At 51.2% G+C, this 21,974-nt stretch overlaps 1 protein-coding gene across 3 annotated transcripts in view; it reads left to right on the top strand.

Moving 5' to 3' along the window:
• Positions 1-82: 82 nt before the first annotated feature.
• The window catches only part of LOC149325104 (uncharacterized), a 35,955-nt gene continuing 14,063 nt past the window's right edge, over positions 83-21,974 (top strand). The window contains exons 1-8 of one of the 3 annotated variants that reach the window (XM_089563653.1): positions 84-311; positions 880-1,036; positions 1,764-1,958; positions 2,508-2,741; positions 5,108-5,459; positions 7,485-7,607; positions 15,106-16,127; positions 20,828-21,010. In XM_089563653.1, the coding sequence (XP_089419779.1) occupies positions 944-1,036; positions 1,764-1,958; positions 2,508-2,741; positions 5,108-5,459; positions 7,485-7,607; positions 15,106-16,127; positions 20,828-21,010 (2,202 nt within the window). In that variant the 5' untranslated portion in view covers positions 84-311; positions 880-943. Of the gene's footprint in view, positions 312-879; positions 1,037-1,763; positions 1,959-2,507; positions 2,742-5,107; positions 5,460-7,484; positions 7,608-15,105; positions 16,128-20,827; positions 21,011-21,974 lie in introns of all 3 variants that reach the window. The other 2 variants (XM_089563654.1, XM_089563655.1) reach the window with 2 other exon arrangements.

The raw sequence follows: 21,974 nt of genomic DNA, 5'->3' as shown, positions 1-21,974 counted from the left end.
GCTGCGGCTGGCTGCGGCGCTATTTTTTTGAAGCGCATTCAGCGTGCGTAAAAAGGACGCGTCCGCGGAAGCAGCCAACGGGAACGCGCACGTAACACGTTGCGCCGCCGCGCACGGAAGCAAGCGCCTGAAAGTGTGTGTGCGGAAGGTGGCCGCTGTTTGTGTTCTGGGGCGTCGAGGAGGTTTCTATGGCGTTGGATTCAAAAACGGATTGAGCGTCGAGAAGCGTTGCCAAACACACGGCCACTGGCGGACGTTTCTACGGCCAGCGGATTTAGCACCCCGAAACAGCGTTTTCCGTCATCGTTCAAGTGAGTCGGCTGACACGAGCGCGCTTGGCATGTGCAATAACGGTACTGTCGCGCTGGGATCGGAGCGCATTAAGCCTAAGTTGCGCTTAGTTAGGCTTAGACATCCGGCTGTTTGCCACGGTCGGAGGCCCGACGCGTAGCGGTTGCTTAACCGGCGGCATCGGCGCACGAGCTCTGTCCGTATCGACAAACGGGAAAATACACGCGAATGTGATCGGTCGACAGGCACGGCAGTCGCCTACCGTCACCTCCAGTGGCGTACGGCATGTTTGAGGCCCTTTTGCACAAATTTTGCCGCCATTTCCTCGCGGGCCAGGCTCGATCACGCGGCGCTGTTAAAAACGTTGCGCCACTGGGGCCGCTTAGTCGTGGCGTTCTGGGCCGCGATGCGCGCCCGCAGTTTGTGTCGCTGCGGTGTGGCGGGGGGATGATCGCTCGTCTCCCGCGGCGGCGGCGTCTTGGTGCACCGCCGCGTCGGTTTGTTTACGGTGCGTTTTGTTTTGTGCTTGTTTCGCGCCCCTGGCGTGATGCGGTGGCAGCTGCGATAAGCGGCGTGTGCGTACGACAGGCGGTGCTCCAACCCATGCGGATTGGCGCCTGAGGGCCGAGCGGAGGAGGAAGCCAGCAGCAGGATGCCCCGCAGAACAGCGCGCACCGCCAAGCAGGACGCCGAGGCACCGGCGGCCGAGGACGGCAAGTCCGACGAGCCAACCGCCGCCGCCACGGTGAGCAGTCTGGCAACCCTGGGGCCGGCCCTCCCGCCCGAGGGTCCGCCCTGCGGCGCTGCAATCGGCGGGCGCCAAAATTCGAACCTCCAAAAGTACACACACAGACAGCACTGCTCCAGCGCGCAGGTGCCTTTTGCCGCTAGGATGGAAACAATACCGGCGGTGTGGCGCTAATATATACCTGTTGGCAGAATGGCCTTCTTCATTATATTATTTCATTATCGTTCGTCCACGTGATCATTATCAAATTATCTATGCTAGGTGCCGACGAAGTGCAAGGGTGCAAAAGGGAGAACGCTTTTTTTTTTTCCTGTCCAAGAACGGAAGCAGTTGTCATTGTTGAAATACGCTTTTTTTTTTTTGGAGTGATGGGAGGTTTTTATTTATTATTAAAGGCCAGTTGCGTTGTCTTGAGATGCTGCCTTTTGTACGATTTTCTGTCTCACTTTTGTAACGCTTTCTACACTGATGATTGTCGATTACTGTGTATTGAGAGCGACCTGTTAAAAAGCAATGTATCCATGCTACGCATACCCTGCTACGCATACCCTCTTGGAAAATGTTAAAATGTTAGGGCAGAGGTAGTATTAGGTTCTGATGCCTTTTTTTATTTTTTAAATTCAACTGGCAAGACAAAGGGTGTGGTTGTTTGAACGCTCGCCTGTGTGGCATTCGGTGGGTGGGGTCCAGCCCTGCAGTAGTTGCTGTGGCCTGATTGATGCAGGAGGCCCCCCGGCGGTCGAGCCGGCGTGCAGCAGCCCGGCCCGACTATGCAGCGACGGCGACGACCAGTGGCGGGCGCACGCGTCGCAGCTCCACGGCTGCCCAGACGGCGGCGTCTTCGGCGGAAGGCCACCGCAGCTCCCCCGTGGAGTCGCCTGCCACCCGGGTGAAGAGTGCACGCCGCGCATCGGGCCAGGTGGGTGGGGCACCGATATATGCAGCCGTAGGGCTTAGAGGTGCATTGAAGAGGAATCTGATCTCGTCTTTTTGCCGCGGGAACTCAATGTACACGTTCTGAGCATTCTTAGAAACCTCGACTTATTGCCCTGTGTGGCCAATTTCTCTAACTAAATCGAATTAAAGTCTGGCTCCTGCCTTTACTTTTTGAATTCTCCCTGTACGGTGGGCGGAGTCAACCTACACGAGGAGTGCCTTTCAGCCAGCTCTGTGGAGGCTTTGCTTTCGCTTTGTTTAGCTTTTTAGATTTCTGTGATAAAATAGTTTGATTCGCAGATAATATAGCCGCAAAATAAGCCCGCAGAAACAAAAATACGCGCGGACTATTTGCTACTACGGACTACTACGTATTACTCGGCCGATGGTAGAGCGGCAAGCCGCTACGGGACTGGGTGAAAGGCACTCCCCGCGTTGGTCGTGGATTCTGTGGGATTCTGAACGGACAGTGTGTGCTTCTTGTGTCGGGGCGGTGATGGAAGAGGAGTGGGGGGGTGCGTGGCTGATGCAGGTGAACTACGAGGAGAGCGATGGTGCCGAGGAGGAGGAGGAGGAAGAAGAGGAGGAGGAGTACCGGGTGGAGGACGAGAGTGAGAACGAGTCCAACTCGGGGGACGGCACCCGCAAGCAGCGGGGGGGTCCCCGGGGGGGCCGGGGGGCCCGGCCAGCACGCTCCACCCCGGTGGCCGCATCGACAGGCCGCCGGGGGGGCCGCCGGGCTGCCACCAAAAAGGACGAAGACGAGGTGGGCACTTTTCTTGGGAGCGGTCTAAGGCAGCTTTTTTCATAGTGCGCGTTCCTCCTCCCTGCATTGCTGAAATTGTGGAAGGTTATGGCTGCCGCTGCCCACCGAGCGGCCAATACCGTGTATTGGCGATTATAAGTCGACCCCTCTACTCACGGCCCCCTTTGAGAAAAAAAAGTTAGACTCCGAATTTAGGTCGACGCTGCCACACCCTGCGGTCTCAGCTCGCCCAAAAAGTTTTTCAGAGGGCCGAGTCATGAAACATTTATTTGTTCACGAGACATCTCTGACTCGTTGTCGCTTGTGAGGACACAGTCGCGATTATCATCTTATGGGCCACTGCTGCTGCTGGTTTGTCGGTAACAAGTTGCTATCGTATTAAAACAAACCTTTGGTGCATATCTCAATTAAACTCAAGTTTTTTTGAGCAGATCCACCTTCACACCATGTCTGACAACTAGTATGGAATTACGAGCGCACGGGGCGTGATATTATCCGCTACTTGGTTGAAATTACTTTTGACCCCGCATATAGGCTGACTAAGACTCTGCATATATGTCAACTCCTATTGTAAGTCGACCCCCCAACTTTCGAACAACACTTTAAAAAAACGTCGACTTATGCGTGGCAATACAGTCAAGCCCACTTATAAAGGCCCCACTTAAGACGAACTTTCACTTAAAACGAACGAGACCTGCGTGACCGCCAAAATATACATTATTTCAATGGCACAAAATCGCATGTATAACGAACGCCCTTGAGCGCTGCCAATTGGTTACAGCGAACGGATGGCATAAACCCGGCGCCCCGATGCGAGATAACGATGGGCTCTGACCCCTTTGCATGCGCATGGCGCGTGGTCTGTTTTCGCAATCCTCCTCGCAAGCGAGCTACCCTTTGCCCGCCGACGCGCGCTGCCTACGAGTGCTGGCGTGTGGCTTCCAAGACCACCCTCCCGCCTGTCCTCGCAACTCCCCTCTCCTTACCCTTGCAATTCCCTCTTCTTCGCCTGTCGAAGGCGGGCATGCCATGGCGCCAGCATAGTCTTCGAAGTTTCGTTTTCTGGCAGGCCTCTCCACACACTAGCAGTTCATGGCCTCCGCGATCCGGCGCGCTGCCGGAGCAGATCGTGGCGGCCACGTGCGATTGAAGGCAACTTCGGTAGGAGCCAACAGATGGCAGCACTGACGCTCAGGGACGCCCCTCATTGGTCTCCTCGCTGTGCGTTCGTTCCTCTAGCACTTCCTCGCTTGATTGTTGCACGTGCGCATCTGTTCCATCAGTTGCGGCTCTTTGTTGTCGCGTCGCAGGAGAGGCGCAAAAACCCTCGCCCGCTGGGGGTGCCCAGCGCTTCCCCTCTCTCGTTCGGGGCTGGCCGCTGCCCCTCCCTCCTCCTACCTCGGATTACCCCGGAGCGACGACGATGGCCGAGAGGCAGGGGGGGGGGGGATGCTCGGCATCACGTGTGCGGGCAGGCCTCCTTTCCCGCCCCTCTCGGTTTCGGCGGCCGCGCAGGCTGCGCGCACGGGACACAGAGGGAACGGCGAGTGGAGACGAGACGTCTGAGACAGCGGACGCGACACCAGTGGCACCGTATTCACTACACGCGCGGCTCCTCCCCCGCCTTGCCGCAGCTTTTCGCTTCGAGATGTCCAGGCTTAACCTTACCTAAGCCACAGCCAATTTTTTTTTAAGGCAAAAGCCTTTAATGGCTCATGCTCGTGGTGTCCGTCCATGCTCACGGTGTCCCCGTCCTTGCGCTGGAATCGTGCCAACTGGGGCCTCACGCATGCCATGAAAGGGGAGTCATGTGCTGGCGGAAAACACAGCAAAGTGCACGTTACAGTACTTTCCATGCGCTAATATGAATGGCAGCGACCGGCACATGCTTTTTGTAATCGGAAAATCAAAGAAGCCACGTTCCTTTCGGAGCTATGTACCCGTGCGCTACAGGCACAATACTACGTCCTGGATGACACACGGTTTATTCGCAGAGTTTGTGTTTTGACCGCCAACTTTTTTTTTTAGTCTGTGGTCCACTTTCTACGAACTTCGGGATATAACGAACGGACTCTGTGTGATGCTCAGGTTCGTTACGAGCGGGCTCGACTGTATACGGTAATTCATTTTCCAGTCTAGCCAAGCACTGTAATGAATCCCGATGAAGGGGGCTAAAACAACACTTTGCTCAGGCATGCTGTTAAGTTAGTGCACAAGGTCTGCCATATCTGCAAGAACAAGCGAATATGCATTAGCAACCCTGCATGAAAAAAGAGTTGTCACATGTGGACGGGTCTGGCTGTGTCGCTGTTTGTGTGCGTTCCTCGTCTGTTTGTCCGAATGCGTTGTGTGATGTGCACTTGCAGGAAGAGGAGGAAGTGGTGACTCCCCGGCGGAGAGGCCGCAAGGGCACTGCGGAGCTGCGCAAGGCACCTGCCGCTGAGGAGCGGCCTAAGCGGAGTACGCGGGGGGCCCGCGGAAGCCGTGCTGCTGCAGCCGCGGCGGAAGAAGACGAGGAGGAAGAGGAAGAGAAGGCACCCCCCACCTCCAGCCGGCGGAGGGGCGCCCCCAGGCGGGGCCAGTCGGAGCCCGAGGCCAAGCGGCGCAAGACGGAGGATGTTGACGAGAAGAAGGAGGAGGATGCGGAGGAGGAACCCATGGAGACTGCAGAAGCTGCTGCTGCGGAAGAGGAGGAGGCGGAGAAGAAGCCTGCCACTGGTCAGTTGGCTTCTCTCAGCCCTGGTGTGGGGGGGGTACCTCTCATCGAATACAGTAGCCGACCGATATTTCGGACTCCAATAATTCGGACTAGCGCAATATATCGCATTTCGCTGAGGAACCATCGCGTACCTCATAGGAACATGTACATTTTCACGACCGGTATTTCGGACTGTGGAGTCTAAAAGTTCGAGTTTTCCGACTAAAATAGATGGCAACAATATTGTGGTGATCGTTTTTCAACCGAAAGTTTGTTATTTCTACCTAATATAGACACGAGCGGGCATCGCTGTCACTACCAACCTGTCTGCCGCCACCGTGAAAGGCGCCATCGTGGATTTAAACGGAATCAGCTCGGCGGGCGCAATCGGACTGGCTTGGGTAGACTTGGCTATTTGTTCTCCATTGTTGCCATTCAAGATAATGAAATGTTCTTCATTGCCATCGAAATGGCCTACAAAGGGCGCGTGATCGCACTGAAAACGGTACAGCGGGACAGATGCAGCGTCCGCCATGGTTTGGACGACACACCCCGCGGTGCGGGACAGCAAACGCGGTAGATGGGGGAGGGGGTATTGCATTCAGAGGAACTCGCTTCCGCTCGCGTCTTCCCGTGGGTTACCTCTCAGTCTTCGCGAGCGTCATTGCCCCATGCAAACTGACTGTTCTTGCTTCGTGCAGCGAGTGCATTCATTTGCAGCATGACCGCGGCCGCGTCGCACTATCTGGTATCATGATGTGATAGGGTGTGGGCATGAGGAAAGCACAGCTATGACTGAGGTAGATTCTCATATTATCGCTTGCAGGCGGAACATGGGGAGTGGCGATTTTAACTTTTGAAAGCCGATTTTTCGCAGAAAAGTTTATTTTTCTAAGTTCACGGATTTTTCGGACTGTTCGATTATTCGGACCATTTTTTGAGTCCTGCCGAGTCCGAAAAATCGGTCGGCGACTGCATTCCTGTTTGTGAAGCGGCAGCTTCAGTAACCGATAACTCAAGTTCTGTGATAGCCAGGACGATAATTTTGCCCTTAATGCATTCCTTGGTGTCCAGAGAACCCAGTGGCATACGTTTCAGCGAGTTTCCCGCAGCAAATTTTCTTCAAAACTCTTCGCAAAATACTTGCATGAAAACTGCATAAGTGCTCAAGGAATTGTTTTACATGAAATTAAATGACATATCTAGAATCAGCCCACAAAAATAAATGAGCCCTGAAAATTTCATAACTATGACTTCAGTAGTAAAATTTTCTTTTTCAAGACCAGGCTCCCCCTGAAGACAGGGAACACCTGCGCCATTGAGGCATTTGTTTGACTTGGCTAATGAGAGGCCTTGGGTGTCTCATGGTGTATCACATGGTCTAGTGTCCCTACTGATGTGTGCTAATGAGTGTATGTAATTAGAGAGAGGCACTAATTAAGAAAGTGGCTGATAGCCATCGTCATGTGATGTCTTTAAGGCGGACCTTGAGTATCTCTCTAATTTTTGAGGTGGCAGCGCCTCAGAAACATGCATGACGGCATTGCATAGGCAGGCAGTGGTGCGTGTGGTCTTCCAGGCAGTAGGGGTGGCATCTCATCCTTGTGCCATAGCTGCTCTTTGAGAATCCTTTGATTGACTGTGGGGCAGAAACATAGAGGCTAACAAAGAGGGTTCTGCCTAAGTTAAAGACAACGCAGCGAGCTATGGAGAGGAAAATGATAGGCAGCGGAGTGGTTGAGGGAACAAATGCTGGTTAACGACATCCTAATTGAAATCAGGAGGAAGAAGTGGGCTTTGGCGGGGCATGTAATGCGAAGGCAAGATAACCGCTGGTCCTTAAGAGTAACGGAGTGGATTCCAAGAGAAAGCAAACGTGGCAGGGGACGGCAGAAAGTTAGGTGGGCGGATGAGATTAAGAACTTTGCGGGGATACAGTGTCTGCAGCTGGCGGAGGACAGGGTTAATTGGAGAGACATGACAGAGGCCTTTGCCCTGCAGTGGGCGCAGTCAAGCTGGTGATGATGATGACAAATGACTTGCAGAGGCGGCTGCTGCTGAGGAGCCCATGGAGCAGGGGGAGGAGGCCGACAAGGAGGAAGAGGACAAGAAGGAGGCCTCCTCCAAGGCAGCGGCCGCCACCCCACCCGAGGACGAGAAGGAAAAGGGTCAGTCTTCTTCTCCCCTTGCATTGTGCGTGGGGAAATCTGTCTCTCCTGTCCAGAACTGTCTGCAGGAAGGGTCCTTGGAACAGTGAAACTGTGAAGTGAAAAAAATAAATAAACAGAGTGGTGCACAGGGATGGCAGAAAGTGATGTCATGTTTGCCTTGATTGTGCACTGGACAGTCTGCGGTCGGGGTGTGTCTAGCTGGGGCAGGAGTACTCCCTTGGCTCTTGCGTTGCTGGTGTGTGACCACACTGTTTGGGGTGTCACGGTTGGGTTCGGACCCAAGCCGGCTGAGGACTTTCATATTGAGAAGTTTTAGCTGGAGGCCATGCCTCGCAATTCACAATAAGTTCTTCCCAACCAGGCAAGTGATTTTGTCGAAATGCTTAGTTTCCAACACAGCCTCGCGGGACCACTTCTGAGAGACGTGTGTCTGACTTGGGATGCAGATAAGGTGGTGACCGGATGCGACATTGTGACTAGCACAAAAAAGACGCAACGGACAGTGAAAAAGGAAATGGGACAGGACACATGCTGCAGTTGATGGCTATACTCCCATCTCTAAATACTAGGGTTGTGCAAATATTTGCAACGTTTCAAGTATCGAAGCACATAAAGTGGTATTCAGTTCAAACCTTGTTGCAAATAGCAGTACAGTGATGCGACCCCTACTGATTCTGATGTCTGCTAATTCTAACTGTTGGCTCAGTTCTGGCCAATCCCTGTGTAAGTCTGTAGCATTGGACTCGTGAATTAGGATGCTACAGGTCTCTCCTCGTTGGTTAATTAGAACAGGCTCCCAAAGGGAGGCCGCTTCCAGGTGTTACTGGCGTAGCCAAAGATCGCTATCGTTAACTGCTCAAGGATCTCATTGAGGCAATTTTCACTAACGGGTCTCTTCCATGAGCCCAACCCTGCCCCCTGAAAACTGCACACATTAACTCGTCATCTATACTAAATCTTGGCCGAAATAGCCGTAATAAAAACCTGAATTCCATGCTGCTGCTGCAGTCGTTTGCAGACCTCTGACCTGCCTCCAACGGCAGGCACGGCGATGAACAGATGGCTCCGTCTCTAAGCAAGTCGCATTCGCATAGTTTCAGTTTTGCTTTTCCGAGCTTTGTGCCACACGGCAGTGATTCCGGCTCGACCAACCAACCCAACCCAGCTAAGCTCCGGACACTGATTGAAGTGTCTGTTTTCCTCTCCTCCCCCCCCCCCCCCCCTCCTTTTTTTCTTATCATTGAGCCATTTCCTTAGGTTCCGTCTGTGCGGTTCCGTACTTCCAGTGCGCTGAAATAATGCACTCGTGTGCTGTTCACCATTTGTGCAGTGGTCTCTTTGCACACAACAGTACCGTTTATAGGTGTGATGCGGTAGCGGCAAATCTGTTACATCGCACTGTGAAGGTTGTGGGAGGCCCCTATGGTCTGGACAGTATGCACGCAATAAAACACTGACAGAAACGAGCAAAAGTAATTGATGCAATGCTTTCATCTCAAAATCAGGTAACGATTGCCTAGCCTTTCACCAAGTTAGTTTACCGTGATGTAAGCAGTTTTTGGCAGTTTTTTCCAGGGTCATTCAACAATTCAAATTTTTTTGAATACAGTAAAAGCTCGTTAATTCGAACTTCACGGGACCGGGACAAACGTTCGAATTATCCGATGTTCGAATTATCGAATGGCCGCGAGAAAACCGACAAGAACCATTTGCACTACGGTGTATGTAGGGTATTTACTCGGGTAACGAACCCACTCACATAATGAACCCACCCGCCCCCGATTTTTGCCTAAGAATCTGAAAAAAAAAAGCGTCAGTCGTTAACGCTTCCCTCCGTTTGGCACCGTCACGGCCCCCAACGCATTTCTTGGCGGCGCGCGAAGATGCTGCGCAGCGATAACATCACTTTTGACGTTAGCTCCCGCAAGGGGGAAGCGAACTTTGGCAGAGTGCCAGCGCTTGTGCCGGCGTCTTGTTCGCGGGTGAGCGCGTGCTTGCGTGCTTCCGTTGGCGACCGACCGATGGGTGGAAGCATGAACGACACTCGCAAAGAAAAAAAAAGTTTTTCGCTCGTAATTTGTAGCGCCGGTCCTCCGAAGTCATAGCATAGCCTTCATGGGCGTTGGCTGGGACCGCGCTGACAGTGCTTATCCGTATTTTCGAATTAACAGGGCTGGAATTAACGAGCATTTAGTTGCGAGTTCCCGAGGTTGCGCGGAAAAGAGGGTAGGCAGCCGCCAGCGCGGTCGCCAACCCCTTCCCACCGGTGCCGCCGGCCGCCGCGCCAGTGATGGCGCCATTTAAGCTTTACCCACTCTTCCATGGTTTTATCTAGTTCAATCTTCTGTCCCCGTTTAGGACCTACGCAGCCTCTAACTATGCGGAGGAGGTGCTTTTTTTTTTTTGGCCACATGCTGTGTGCCAAGCCGCCCAGACGCGGTGGCGCGTAGTTCGAATTATCCGTAACGGAACCGACTCGCTTTCGAATTAATGGGCTTTTTTATACACAGATCTCTATGGAGCTTGGCCGGACCAAGTAGTGTAGTTTGAATTATCCGAAAATTCGAATTATCGAGTTTTGAATTAACGAGCTTTCACTGTAATTCCACCATTTTTCCCAGTCTCTTGAAGTGTGAAGTAATGAGCTTTTACTGTATTCAAAAACATTGAGCATTGTCAAAGTGTTTCAAAGTTCGATAATTACTCCGCTGTCTTTTTCCCCTTCTTGTGTAATGTCCCAGACGGGATTTCTAAGGGTACATACAGTAAGTGATGACGATGAATTCAGGAAAATAAGCTGCTGGAAGAAGCACTTGATGCTCTTATGCATGCGCAGACTCTTCCGCGCTATCGCACACAGCTCTTGGCGTCAACACTCGTTATATGCCGTATTCACGTAAATGTAAGACATTTTTTGAAGCGAAAAGCTTCACTGTGTAGTCAACACCGCGCTTCGCGTGAGCCGGCGTATGTCGGAGCACGAGTGACGTCACGCACGGCGCAGGCCACTGCGCATGTGCGCCGCTGCTTCTCCTCCTCGCCACCGTCTGACCTTCCGCCGCAGCCGTGCGCATTCGAAAGGAGGGGTATGTAAGGCGCACTTGCCCATAGAACAGGCGCACGCTGCCGCGCGCTATGCGTCACCGTTGGACGTTCGCCGCAAGCGCGTTTATCGCGGATCACCGCAGCTTTTCGCTTCGAGAGATCCAGGCTGAACCTTAGCTAGGCCCCAGCCAATCTTTATTTCAAAAATATCATGCATGGTTTATGGGGGTGCCGGTTGGCTCGGTGTGTGAATGACTTGGCTCGGTGTGTGAATGACTTGGCTCGGTGTGTGAATGAGGTTGGGAAGAGATGTGTCGCTGTCACTGTCTAGATGATACAGATGAAAGCCAGGGAATTGCCTGTGGGCATGGGTTTAGTCACACAATTTTCAATCAAGCAAAGGCTGGGTAAAGCGTTTTATGAACCATGCAGGGTTCGCGCTCTGCCCTGGACTTGAGTGTGTCAGAGGCTTCCCGAAGACTTTGAAGAGAAGTTAGTTTCATTTCAGCGTTTCATCATTGGGCTGCGATGCCAACACGGACAGATGGGCAACGCTATCAGACACCGATGCATTTTGACATGCTGGTCAACTACACTGTCCAAAAAGGTGCTCAAAAGACGTGGAAGTTAGGACGACGGGAAATGAGAGGGAACAGGTGACCGCAATGCTAGCTTGTACTTCGGACGGTAGGAGGCTTCCCCACCACATTATCTTCAACCTGAAGGCATTGCCGAAAAAAGAATTTCCTTCTGGTGTGATCATCCGCTGTAATGAAAAGGGGTGGATGACCGCGGACATGGTCAACGACTGGCTCCACACCATTTGGTTCCGTCGTCCTTGAGCGCTGTTGAGGCCGCGTTCAATGCTGGTTGTGGACGCGTTCATGGGACACACCACTGACGCTAGCAAGGCTTTGATGGCAGACAACCAGTGCGACCTTATCCCCTCTCAGCTGCAACCTTTAGATGTGTGTCTGAATAAGCCTCTGAGGAACAGTGATCGTAAATACAGTCGACAACCGATTTTTCACGCTCTCTTGGGACCAGCAAAACGACCGAAAAATCGGGCAGTCCGGAAAATCAAGTTTTACCAAAAAATCAAGTTTCACAGGAAAAGGATGGATAACTGGGCGAGTTTGTACTGATACATCGTGGGAGGGAACGGCGCGAAACAAAACGACAGACAAAGGAAGAGGACACAAAGACGAGCGCTGACTCGAAACTGAATTTTTTATTGAAAAACGAAAACATATACCGTATTTACTCGAATCTAGGCCGGCCACGATTCTAAGCCGAGACCCGAAAGTTGAAGGCCACAGAAAAAAAAAAACTTACCTCGATTGTAGGCCGGCCGGAAAAACAACTGCGAACAAGAGGTACAGCACGCAAACGACATTTATTGCCAGGAACCCGCTCAGGCTGATCCCGGGCTGGCATTTGGGCGAGGAGACATATGCAAGGCCAGCCCGCGATCAGCCGCCGAAGTCCCGCCCGGCTTGAAGATTTGACGACTGCTCTGCAGCGAGTATAACTTTCCGCTTGAAGGCGGCACTATAATGGCACCGCCTGTTTGGTGCCATGGTGTTGGTGATAAAAACCACGCACGAAAACTTCACTGCTGCGAATGTGCTCACGCCACCGCACGAGAACAGAACAAGGCCAAAATGGCAGCCAGTGCTCATGTGTGCTTTGATCAGTATCGGCTACGGATAGCAACGGCTATGGATAGCAACGGCTACAGTGCTGTCTTTCGTTGGCGTTTTGTGGGGGCGCCACCTGCGTGCTACATTTATTCGTATTTTACGAATACGAAACCTCGAAACGAAATCCTCGAATCTAAGCCGACATAAGAGTTCTACATCTCGTTTTTTTTAAAAAACTATCGGCCTAGATTCGAATAAATACGGTATACATCACACTCACGTGAACAAACAGAGCAACTACTATTGGTCTAGTGGAATCAAGACCATCAAACGCACAAAGTTAGTTAACAAAGAAGTATCGTTTTTAGATAATTCATGACTTGCTTCATTTCGGGATTCAGGGGTGCTTTTGTTCAGAGTTCACCACGTGGCATATTGTGCGTTTGATGGTCTTGATTCCACTAGACCAATAGTAGTTGCTCTGTTTGTTCACGTGAGTGTGATGTATATATGTTTTCGTTTTTCAATAAAAAATTCAGTTTCGAGTCAGCGCTCGTCTTTGTGTCCTCTTCCTTTGTCCGTCGTTTTGTTTCGCGCTGTTCCCTCCCACGATGTTTCACAGGAAAGGAGGCAGTGGGAGTGAACGGAGAAAGACAGAGGGGCCCGTAGTGATGAAAATTGTATTTGAGGAAAGGAAATTACGGAGTCACTGTCTTGCATCTCTCGGTGGCATCCGTTTGCAGAGGAAGTGGGAGTGAAGGAAGGAACAGAAAGGGGGTCCATAGTGAAGAAAATGAATTTGAGGAATGGAAATTACGGAGGAGGTTGCGCCACTGCGCGGAGGAGAGGCCACAGTTGGCGCGATTCCAGCGCACGGACGGACACCACAATCACGAACGGACGCCGCGAACACGGACGGACACCGCGAGCATGAGCCATTAAAGGCTTTCGCCTAAAAACTCTGGAGATAAACGGAGCTAAAATGGCGTCGTCGTGATAGGACCGTTGGTTTAGGATTCTGGACACCTTGTCCTGGAAAGCGACCGCCAGCGTGAGTGGGACGGGTAAACGGCGCGTGAATATAATTTTATTTACCGGAGCTAATTCAACAAACTAATTACGAGCTTCTCACACGTGGAGCTGCCAGGGAATGGTCACCTGGCTTGCTACCCGCTGTGCGAGGTACCGTCGTGCTCTTACCTCGCACGCAGTTGACGTTGCTTTGGCTTGGCCTGGCCAGTTATGGGGTTACATCTTCACAGCGGTGTGGCCGGCATCCCCTCGCTACTCGCGCCTTTCACAGCCGTACACAGCAACGCGTTCGCGCCGATTTTCCACAGCCTGACTTGGGTGCACCCGCGTGCACGCTGGTGCATTTTTTTTTTTTCATATAGGCTTGGGTAATAAATTCTTAATGCGCATTTATGCGAGGGCACAAATTATGTGAGTACCTTCTTGTTGGTTAGGCTGCGGCAATTTTTCGAATTTTAAAATCCACCAGTTGGCGGGTATTGATTCTTTTTTTTTCGGTCCTGACATAGTGTATTCTAGATTGTGCTGCACTCTTTTGACAGTTTTCGTGAACTGGCGCCATTATGTTGTTTTCTTTTTTTTTTTCTGAACTGAAATTGATGACAGCTAATTTACTGCAACTGCTGTTTGTAGCAGCTGCCTTATGTCTACTTTTTTTATGAACTCTAGCAAATATCTTGAGAATGATTGCAGTCCTTTTAAAGAATTCTGGCCTGTGGGATCCGTGATCAATATCTATGCAGTTTTTGGACTAGTTGCAAACAAAATTGCTCTCAGTCGCATTTAAATGTCGCCAGTCTGCTCCAAAAGTGCTCCGAAATAGCCTACAAATTGCTCCAAACCTGCTTCAAAATGGGCCTTTTGCTGCTCCCGTGCCTGCTCCAAAAAGCTGAAGCCTGCTTCCGCCCCTGCTACTGGGAGGTTGAAGCAAGCATCGCTGTCCCAGCTCGTGTGGTGGATCCTAGACGCTTGCGTGTGGTGGATCCTAGACACTATTCCGGATGATGTGGTCGTCCGCGCTGTCAAGAACTGCATAATTTCGGACGGTTTGACGGCTGGACGGTTTGGCTAATGGCCAGTGAGCGTGCAGGACTTGAGACAAAGCCTAAATGCAACAGCGAACACGCCTCAGCAGGAACTGCATATAACTGTGCTTCCACAAAGCGCATGAAAAAAAAAATTCTTGCTGGAGGATATTTGTGAAGCGGCGCTCTTTAACGTCCCAGGCATACGGCAGCTTTGTTGAGAGCCCTTTTCTGAGGCCCTTTGAGAAGTCCAGATGGGGCTGCTTTGGGTTCTGTCCATGTGCGAGGGTGTGATGGGTGGACGTTAATGTTCGTGATAATTTAATCTCAGCTTGATTCAAACAATTTTCAAGTTCCCTCCAAGATCGCATTGATGAGCTTGTCGTGTGTTCTCAGTGTTGCTGATTTCCATAAACTGCGCTTCACAGCAGGGTTTTTGCATCATTCTCAGTCCTGTTCGCTAACCTTTGTGAAGCCAGCCTTGCAGCAATTTTTGTTGGCTCGAAATGAAGGTTAATTTCCAATATAAAAAAAAAACGGTTGTGACCCAGCTTGGTGGTGTCATGATTGTGATAGGTTTATGTTCTCTGTGAATTTGTGGGTGTGATTAGATGGTACCGTGCCTGCACAAGTACTAAGTTTCGGCAGAACCAATTAGCCGGACTGCCTGCTTGTGTGTTGGAGCCGAAATTTGTCATGGGGTGAATGGTTGGGGTTTGAGCTCATTGGCACGTTTTTTTTTCTCTGCAGAACCTGCATCGAGTGCTCCCGAAAAGCCGTGCCCTGATGAGTCGCCAGAGGAGAAGCCCAGCCCTGAGAAGCAGCATGCACAAAAGTCGAGCCCCGAAAAAGTGGCTTCCGAGAAGCCAGCTCCAGAGAAGTCGACTCCTGAAAAGCCACCTGTTGAAAAGCCTACCCCTGAGAAGCCATTGCCCGAGAAAGGGAGCCCTGAGAAAGCGAGCCCTGACAAGCCAAGAGCGGAGAAGTCTGGTCCCGAGAAACCAAGTCCCGAGAAACACGGCCCCGAGAAGCCCAGTGCCGAAAGAGCAAGCACAGAGAAACCAGCCGTGGAGAAGCCAAGCACGGACAAGCCAGTTTCCGAAAAGGCAAGCCCCATTAAACTGAGCACAGAAAAGCTGCTGTCCGACAAGCCGGCGGTGCAGGAGAACACGCCTGTTGAAAAGCCGAGTGCGGAGAAGGCGAGCGTCGCCGAGAGACTGAGCCCCGAAAAAGTGAGTGGTGGAAGCCAGCCAGTTGTTCCTCCCAACTGTCCCAGTGCCGACAAGGCGAGTCCAGAGAAATTCAGCCCCGAGAAGTCCAGTTCCGAGAAGCCGTGCAGCACGTTGTCAAACAGTGGTGCGGACGTGTCGGGGCCACTGGAAGCTGCCAAGCCGACGGTGACCTCGCCGCCTTCGACCGCCTCTTCTCCGGCAGTGCCCCAGGTGTCGGCTGCCCCCAAAGTAGTGGCCCCAGTGGGGGTTCAGTCGGTGCCCCGGGAGAATGGGGACGTGGTGGTCCCCCAGCGGGGAGTGTTCTCAGTGTCGTGGCTGGACCTGGCGGAGGCGAGCGTGGAGCGGGCCCTGCGGGAGGCCTCCGAGGTGGACGTGCTGGCCCTGCAGGGGGTGGAGGCGCCCCACTGGGCGGCCCTGGACTCCCAGCTGCCCGAGGGCCACGAGCTGCTGCGCGGCACGGGCCTGGCCCTGGTGGTGCGCCGGGCAGCCTTCCGGGTGCTGGAGCACAGCAGCCACGCCCTCCAGAGCCTGGTCGCCAAGGTACCCCCTTTTGCCCCTCTCTGCGCATGGCGAGAGCAGTCGAGGTTAACCCCATTTGCCACGCTGTCTCGGCGTGTCCTGAACCACTGGCAAGTACAGTCTTTGTCTAAAGTAACCAGGCTGCACGTTTTTTTCTTCTCAGTCGTATATTAAAGCTATTATGCCAGCCCTCAGGCTCTAAGTCTCTGTATGGTAAGAAGAACCCCTGTTCTCACCTTCAAAGAACTTTTTGATGTTTAGGGAACACGTGCGGGCTCTGATATACAAATGAGAAGCAAACCTTGGAGCCTGGTTACTTTTGACAAAGACTACATCAGTGGAGGTTTTGGTGCTCGTCAAGAGAGAACAAACGCTGGTTAATGACATCCTAGGCGAAATCAAGAGGAAGAAGTGGGCTTGGGCGGGGCATGTATTGCGAAGGCAAGACAACCGGTGGTCCTAAAGGGTAACGGAGTGGATTCCAAGAGAAAGCAAACGTAGCAGGGGGCAGCAGAAAGTTAGCTGGGCGGATGAGATTAAGAAGTTTGCAGGGATACGGTGGCTGCAACTGGCAAAGGACAGAGTTAACTGAAGAGACATGGGAGAGGCCTTTGCCCTGCAGTGGGCGTAGTCAGGCTGATGATGATGATGAAAAAAAGGCACGGGTAGTGGCAATCTGCAGTTCTTGTTTCCAGTTTGCCTTGCTGTCACTTCACTCAAGCAGCCACAGTGGCTCAGTGGTTATAGTACTAGGGTTTGATCCTTGCTGCGGCGGTCGAATTTCGATGGAGGCGAAATTCTAGAGGCTCGTGTACTGTGCAGTGTCAGTGCACGTTCAAGAACCCCAGGTGGTAGAAATTACCGGAGCCTTCACTACGGCGTCCCTCATAGCCTGAGTCGCTTTGGGACGTTAAACCTCCATAACCCATAAACCGAACTTCTTTAGTCGGGTAACAGTTTGCAGTTTGTTGCGTCCTTATGTTCATGTCAGCCGTGTGTTCTGAAGTTGTGCTAGAACGAAACTTTCCTTGGGCTTTGGTGGAAAAAGCATGAAGGGTCCCGTTCAGCAGAAAATCTGGTGTCGGCAGGGGCGACGATGTGCGAAAAATCCTCAGAGAAGCAGTCACCCGCGTGCCACCGAGGTCACATGACCGTACGTTGTCATCACAATCTGCCCACCGGATTGGGAGCAGACGTCCACCGTGGCAGTGGACTGGTCGCGAGAGGTTGTTCTTCAGCAGGAACAACCTGGGCCTCTCAAGCTCCACCCGTGGCTGTGTTTGAAACAGCTACCTCTTGGGCAGTGGTGCATTGCTTAACCGCTGCACCACTGTGCCGGGAGTGGTGTGAGGACTCTGTGAGCGTGAACTAGAGAATGACCCATTCCGCATCTACGGGCATGTAGGCAGAACCTAGGTGACAGAGGAGTATGTCCACGGTAGACACCTGGCCAGTGAAAGGACCCATTACAGTCAAACCCGGTTATAACGAACAGCGTGATACAACACAATTTGTTCGATATACGGAATATATCAAACATATACAATGAACTTCAGTACTGAATTCATTATACTTGAGGTTGTAAACATTGGAGTGAAAATGCGCAGACGAAAGAAAAACTATGCCACTAGCCATGAATTCTACTCTTAAGGTAATTTATTGACGAGAAATGTACTGTCGGGGACAAAAGTGGTATACTCCACGTGGCGGGAGCTGGAGGAACAGAAAACTGCGTTGCAACGCCATCTACAGGAGGCATCTGGAATTGAGACAGCCTTTATTATAAGCAGGCGTGTCGCTTGGCTTAGTTCAGTGTTTCGTGCTTTAGCATGCGAAAATGCTGCATATTATAAGCAGGCACGTCGCTTGACTTGGTTCAATTTTAATCAACTTTAGCTTGCCAAAACGTCGCAGTTTTCCGCTGTTCCGGCTCCCGCCGCGTTGAGTACACCACTTTTGTCCCCGATAGTACACAATTGCAGTGGGCAGTGATTTTTTTCTTTGCAGTGCATTTACTTCCATCAATGAAAATCGCGTTTCCAACGCGCGACATCATTTCAGTGAACTCCAGTCAGCTTTCCTGTATTCCTGGACAGTATTGTTGCAGCTTATTGGTAGCAGAATCGGCTTCGGGAAGCGACACCAGCACACTGGAAACAATTTCTGTGTCCAACAGGCTTGCTATCGCAGCTTTGTCGTCAGCTGTCAAAAAGTCGTCGAAGGCAACTTCTGTTCGCACAGCGTCTGGAATTTTGGCGAGTTCTTCAGACAGCATGGCAGTGCCATTAATACCTTCCACACTCTCATGACACAGTCCAGCATGATGGAAGCAGTTCTCTCGAGTACGATGGTATCGAGTCTTGCCCCTCGCGACTGATCATTTTGATTTGGGCCGGCAAATTAGTCTTCAGCTCGTCATTAATCTGCAGTTTCGATAAAAGCCTCTCAACCACATACTTCGATAGCCTTGCTTGAACGCACCGTTGTTGCGTTTGGTGGCAGGAAGCAAAGCTCAGTGCTTTTGAGCGAGCTGCTGCAGCAGTGTGTGGGACATTTATCCAGGAGGAGGCTAATCTTGCGCCCGCTTGTTGCAAGCTCCCCGAAAGGGCTTCCCGCTGTTTCTTGCAGGATGTATTCCCGGGAAGCAAGCGCGCAGCAACACAGGCACAGCCGAAGTCTAGAGAGCAGCGCAGCAGCATGTCTCTCAAAGGCAAACAAAGAAAGCATGGAGGATGACAATGTCTCGTAGCTGTTCGTAGACTGCCAGGCTGCCTCCTCCAAAAGCCAGTGCATTAGGTCTGGAGCTGTCCGCACAAACTTTATCGCGTGGTAGGCATCTGAGGACTATCAGCGCCGCAGAGCAAGGCTGGCCAATGGCGTGGATTTTAAAGGGGTGCTCCCGTTCCTGCATTTCATGGGTTTCACTGAAGTGCAGCGTGATTGTCCCGAGACCACCCAGAGCAGCTCGTTGGCAGCTCGTTGGCGGGTCTTTGGGACCGTTCATGGGCGCTTAGAGTTCGATATACAGTAAAAGCTCGTTAATTCGACACTGACGGGACCGCGAAAAATTGTCGAATTATCCGAATGTCGAATTATCGAATGAACAACAAAAAACAATGTTTGCCGCAACAGGACGTATGTACCTTTATTTGGCAAAGAAATCTGTTATCGTCATCTGCTTTTTCGAGCGTATTTGAGTGAATACGATAGCGCTAACAGCTGCCAGGCTCCGCGGCACACACACCGTCAGGGATTTGTTCACAGAAGTCCTCCCGCACGGACACAGCTTCTCCGGCTTCTTTCACCATGCACTTCGGCATTTGGGACAACTGCTCACAATCGTCGCCTTCCGACGAATCGTCGTTGTCAGCGCCTGTCACTTCAATTATTTCATCCTCGGTCAGCTGACAGGACACAAAGGCGAGGCGCTTTCAGCCAGCTTTCGCTTCAGCAGATGCGGTTGTGGTTGTTGCTGCAACGCGCGTCTTATCTTTTCTCTTTATCTTTCCTCTGATCTTTTAACTCTCCTCTATCTGCATGTGGCAGTGTTGGTGGCTCGGCTGAGCCAATAGGCAGGCCCGTGCAATTTCCTTTCACCCTTTTCTCAGTCGCAACAAAACAGCAACAACAAGCAGCACAGTAAACATGCTGACAAAGTGCACAATTACCAAAAAAGGCGCCGCCTTATGGTTAAATAACCGCGATCGTAGCAGCAAGAACATGCGGAAACGACGACACACGCCAAAACGAGACTTGCTGTGGATAGGGTTACGCGGACGACACCAACAGGACTGCTGCGACACAACAAGCACAAAAAAAAGACGTCAGCCGCTTCGGCTGCTTCTTCCCTCGCCCTCTGTCACGCTGCTGATGACGATGACCATACGGATGGCCTATCAGCCGTACAGTAGCGCCGCTCGTGGCAATGTTTTTTTCTTTTTGCTCTCGGCGCACCGGCTTGGCGGGCTGCGGAGTGAAGTCGAATTAACCGACGCATGGCAAAATTTGTCCGAATTTACGAGAGTTTTGCCCCATAGACTCCTATGTATAATTGTAGGGACCTTGCGTACGTGTCGAATTATCCGATTTTCCGAATTAACGGGGGTCGAATTAATGAGCTTTCACTGTATGCACTGTGTAGTCCGTTATAAAACATACATTTTACATGCTTAGTTCTAGAGGAACTTCCTAGTGTTTGATGTAAAGCATAATTCACTCTTATAAGAGTTTGTTACATTCGGGTTTTAATGTAACGCAATCGCTTCGTACCGAGAACTTCAGTGTCCCCTTTGTGAGGCTTATTACATTAACAGGGAAAGTGATAACTGTGTCAGCACGACATCACTTGCCCTGTCCAAAAAGGAAGAAATGTGTCTCAGGAGCTGTTTGCCACATTTTGATTAGTTTGTGCTCGTTCCAACCCAGTGTGCGCATCTGCCACCGAAGTGCTTTTATGCACCTGTTTGTAGCAGTAAATCCGCAGTTGATGTTTAGCGCTCGTCCTGTCTCATTCTCTGTCCTAGTTTTGTGTGCTAGTCTTTTAATTAACGATGACACACCAACTAGCCCAGCTTTCCGCCTTGATTAAGTGTCCCCTCCATTCCCTGGCATTGTTGCAAGGTGGAGATCGCGCGAGCACAGAGGCAGCGTGGGAAGTTTGGGCCCTTGAGGGAGCGGAATCATTCCAGCCGGTGAGAAGGGTAGCGTGCTTCCCTGTGCAGGACCTGGAGACCCTGGAGGAGGCCGACCGGGAGGCGGTGCAGAGCCACCTGCGGCAGACGCCCGACGGCCACCTGCTGACGGTGCGGCTGCAGCTCCTGGTCTTGGGCCAGCCAGAGCCAAGGCAGCTGGTGGTGGCCAACGCCGCGCTCAGTCCCGCAGCGTCCAGCACCAATGCACTGCAGGTGGGGGGGCAACTGGTGTGAAGTGCTGTGTCAGCTGTATCCCTTGTTCTAATTTAACTCTTTCGTTACCACGGGAAAACGACCATTTTTTATATGCCTCAGACAAAAATTTTTTTTTCGAAAAAGCGCGAGAGATAAAATTATATAAAATGCATAACAGTGATTGAGATAGAATGCGCTTTATAATGAAATTTATTTGAACACATATTCTGCTTGAAATGCTGTGAAAAAAATCAGTAAACAACAAAAATAAAAAAGAACAAAAGTTTTGTGTTTATATGACAATAACTTTCCAAACACTTGCACTAAAAACATTCTAGAAGTTACAAAACAATTCAAATTCTTTCTAAAACATCACATTAAAGTTCTAAAATTATAACTTGAATAGTTTTCGAGCTAGAATTTTTTTTCTTTATGCCTCTTGAAAAGGCTCATTTGAGAGTGCACTTGATATGATTTTTACAGTCCAACAAAAAAAAAATTGGAAGTGTAATGTTATGTGCCAAACGAAAGCTTGGTAAGCGTGGTTTAAAAAATACAAATCAAAACTTATGTAATTTACGAAATAAATTGAAAAAAAATATAAAACACAAAAAGTATAAGTGCGATATAGCGATATATAGCATGCGATAAGTATAGCTGCGATGTAGCTGCAGAATCGAAATCCGACATTACAACATCTTCGTCCGAGTCACTGCTGCTCGGAGCATCTTGAAAATCAGCTGCAGAGGCTGAAGAGTCACGTGCAGCGGGACTCTTCCGAGCGCGCGAAGTGCCCGACCTCGACGCGACACCATCTTCACAGCGTGTTATGTCGCAATAAGCCTATGCTCCAAGGGCACTTCAAGAATGCATGACTGGCGGGGAAATAACGAACTAGGCCGAAAATGGAACTAACCGTCTGAACAACAAACCTGATGCGCCCGCACAAGCGGACAGGAAAAAGGAAGCGAAACTATAAGGC

The sequence above is a fragment of the Amblyomma mixtum genome, chromosome 10 (genome assembly GCF_055824585.1).
Source record: "Amblyomma mixtum isolate Tamu chromosome 10, ASM5582458v1, whole genome shotgun sequence".
NCBI classification, from domain to species: domain Eukaryota; kingdom Metazoa; phylum Arthropoda; class Arachnida; order Ixodida; family Ixodidae; genus Amblyomma; species Amblyomma mixtum.
The sequence above is the reverse complement of the archived record's forward strand: the minus strand, read 5'-3'. Positions and strand labels throughout refer to the sequence as shown.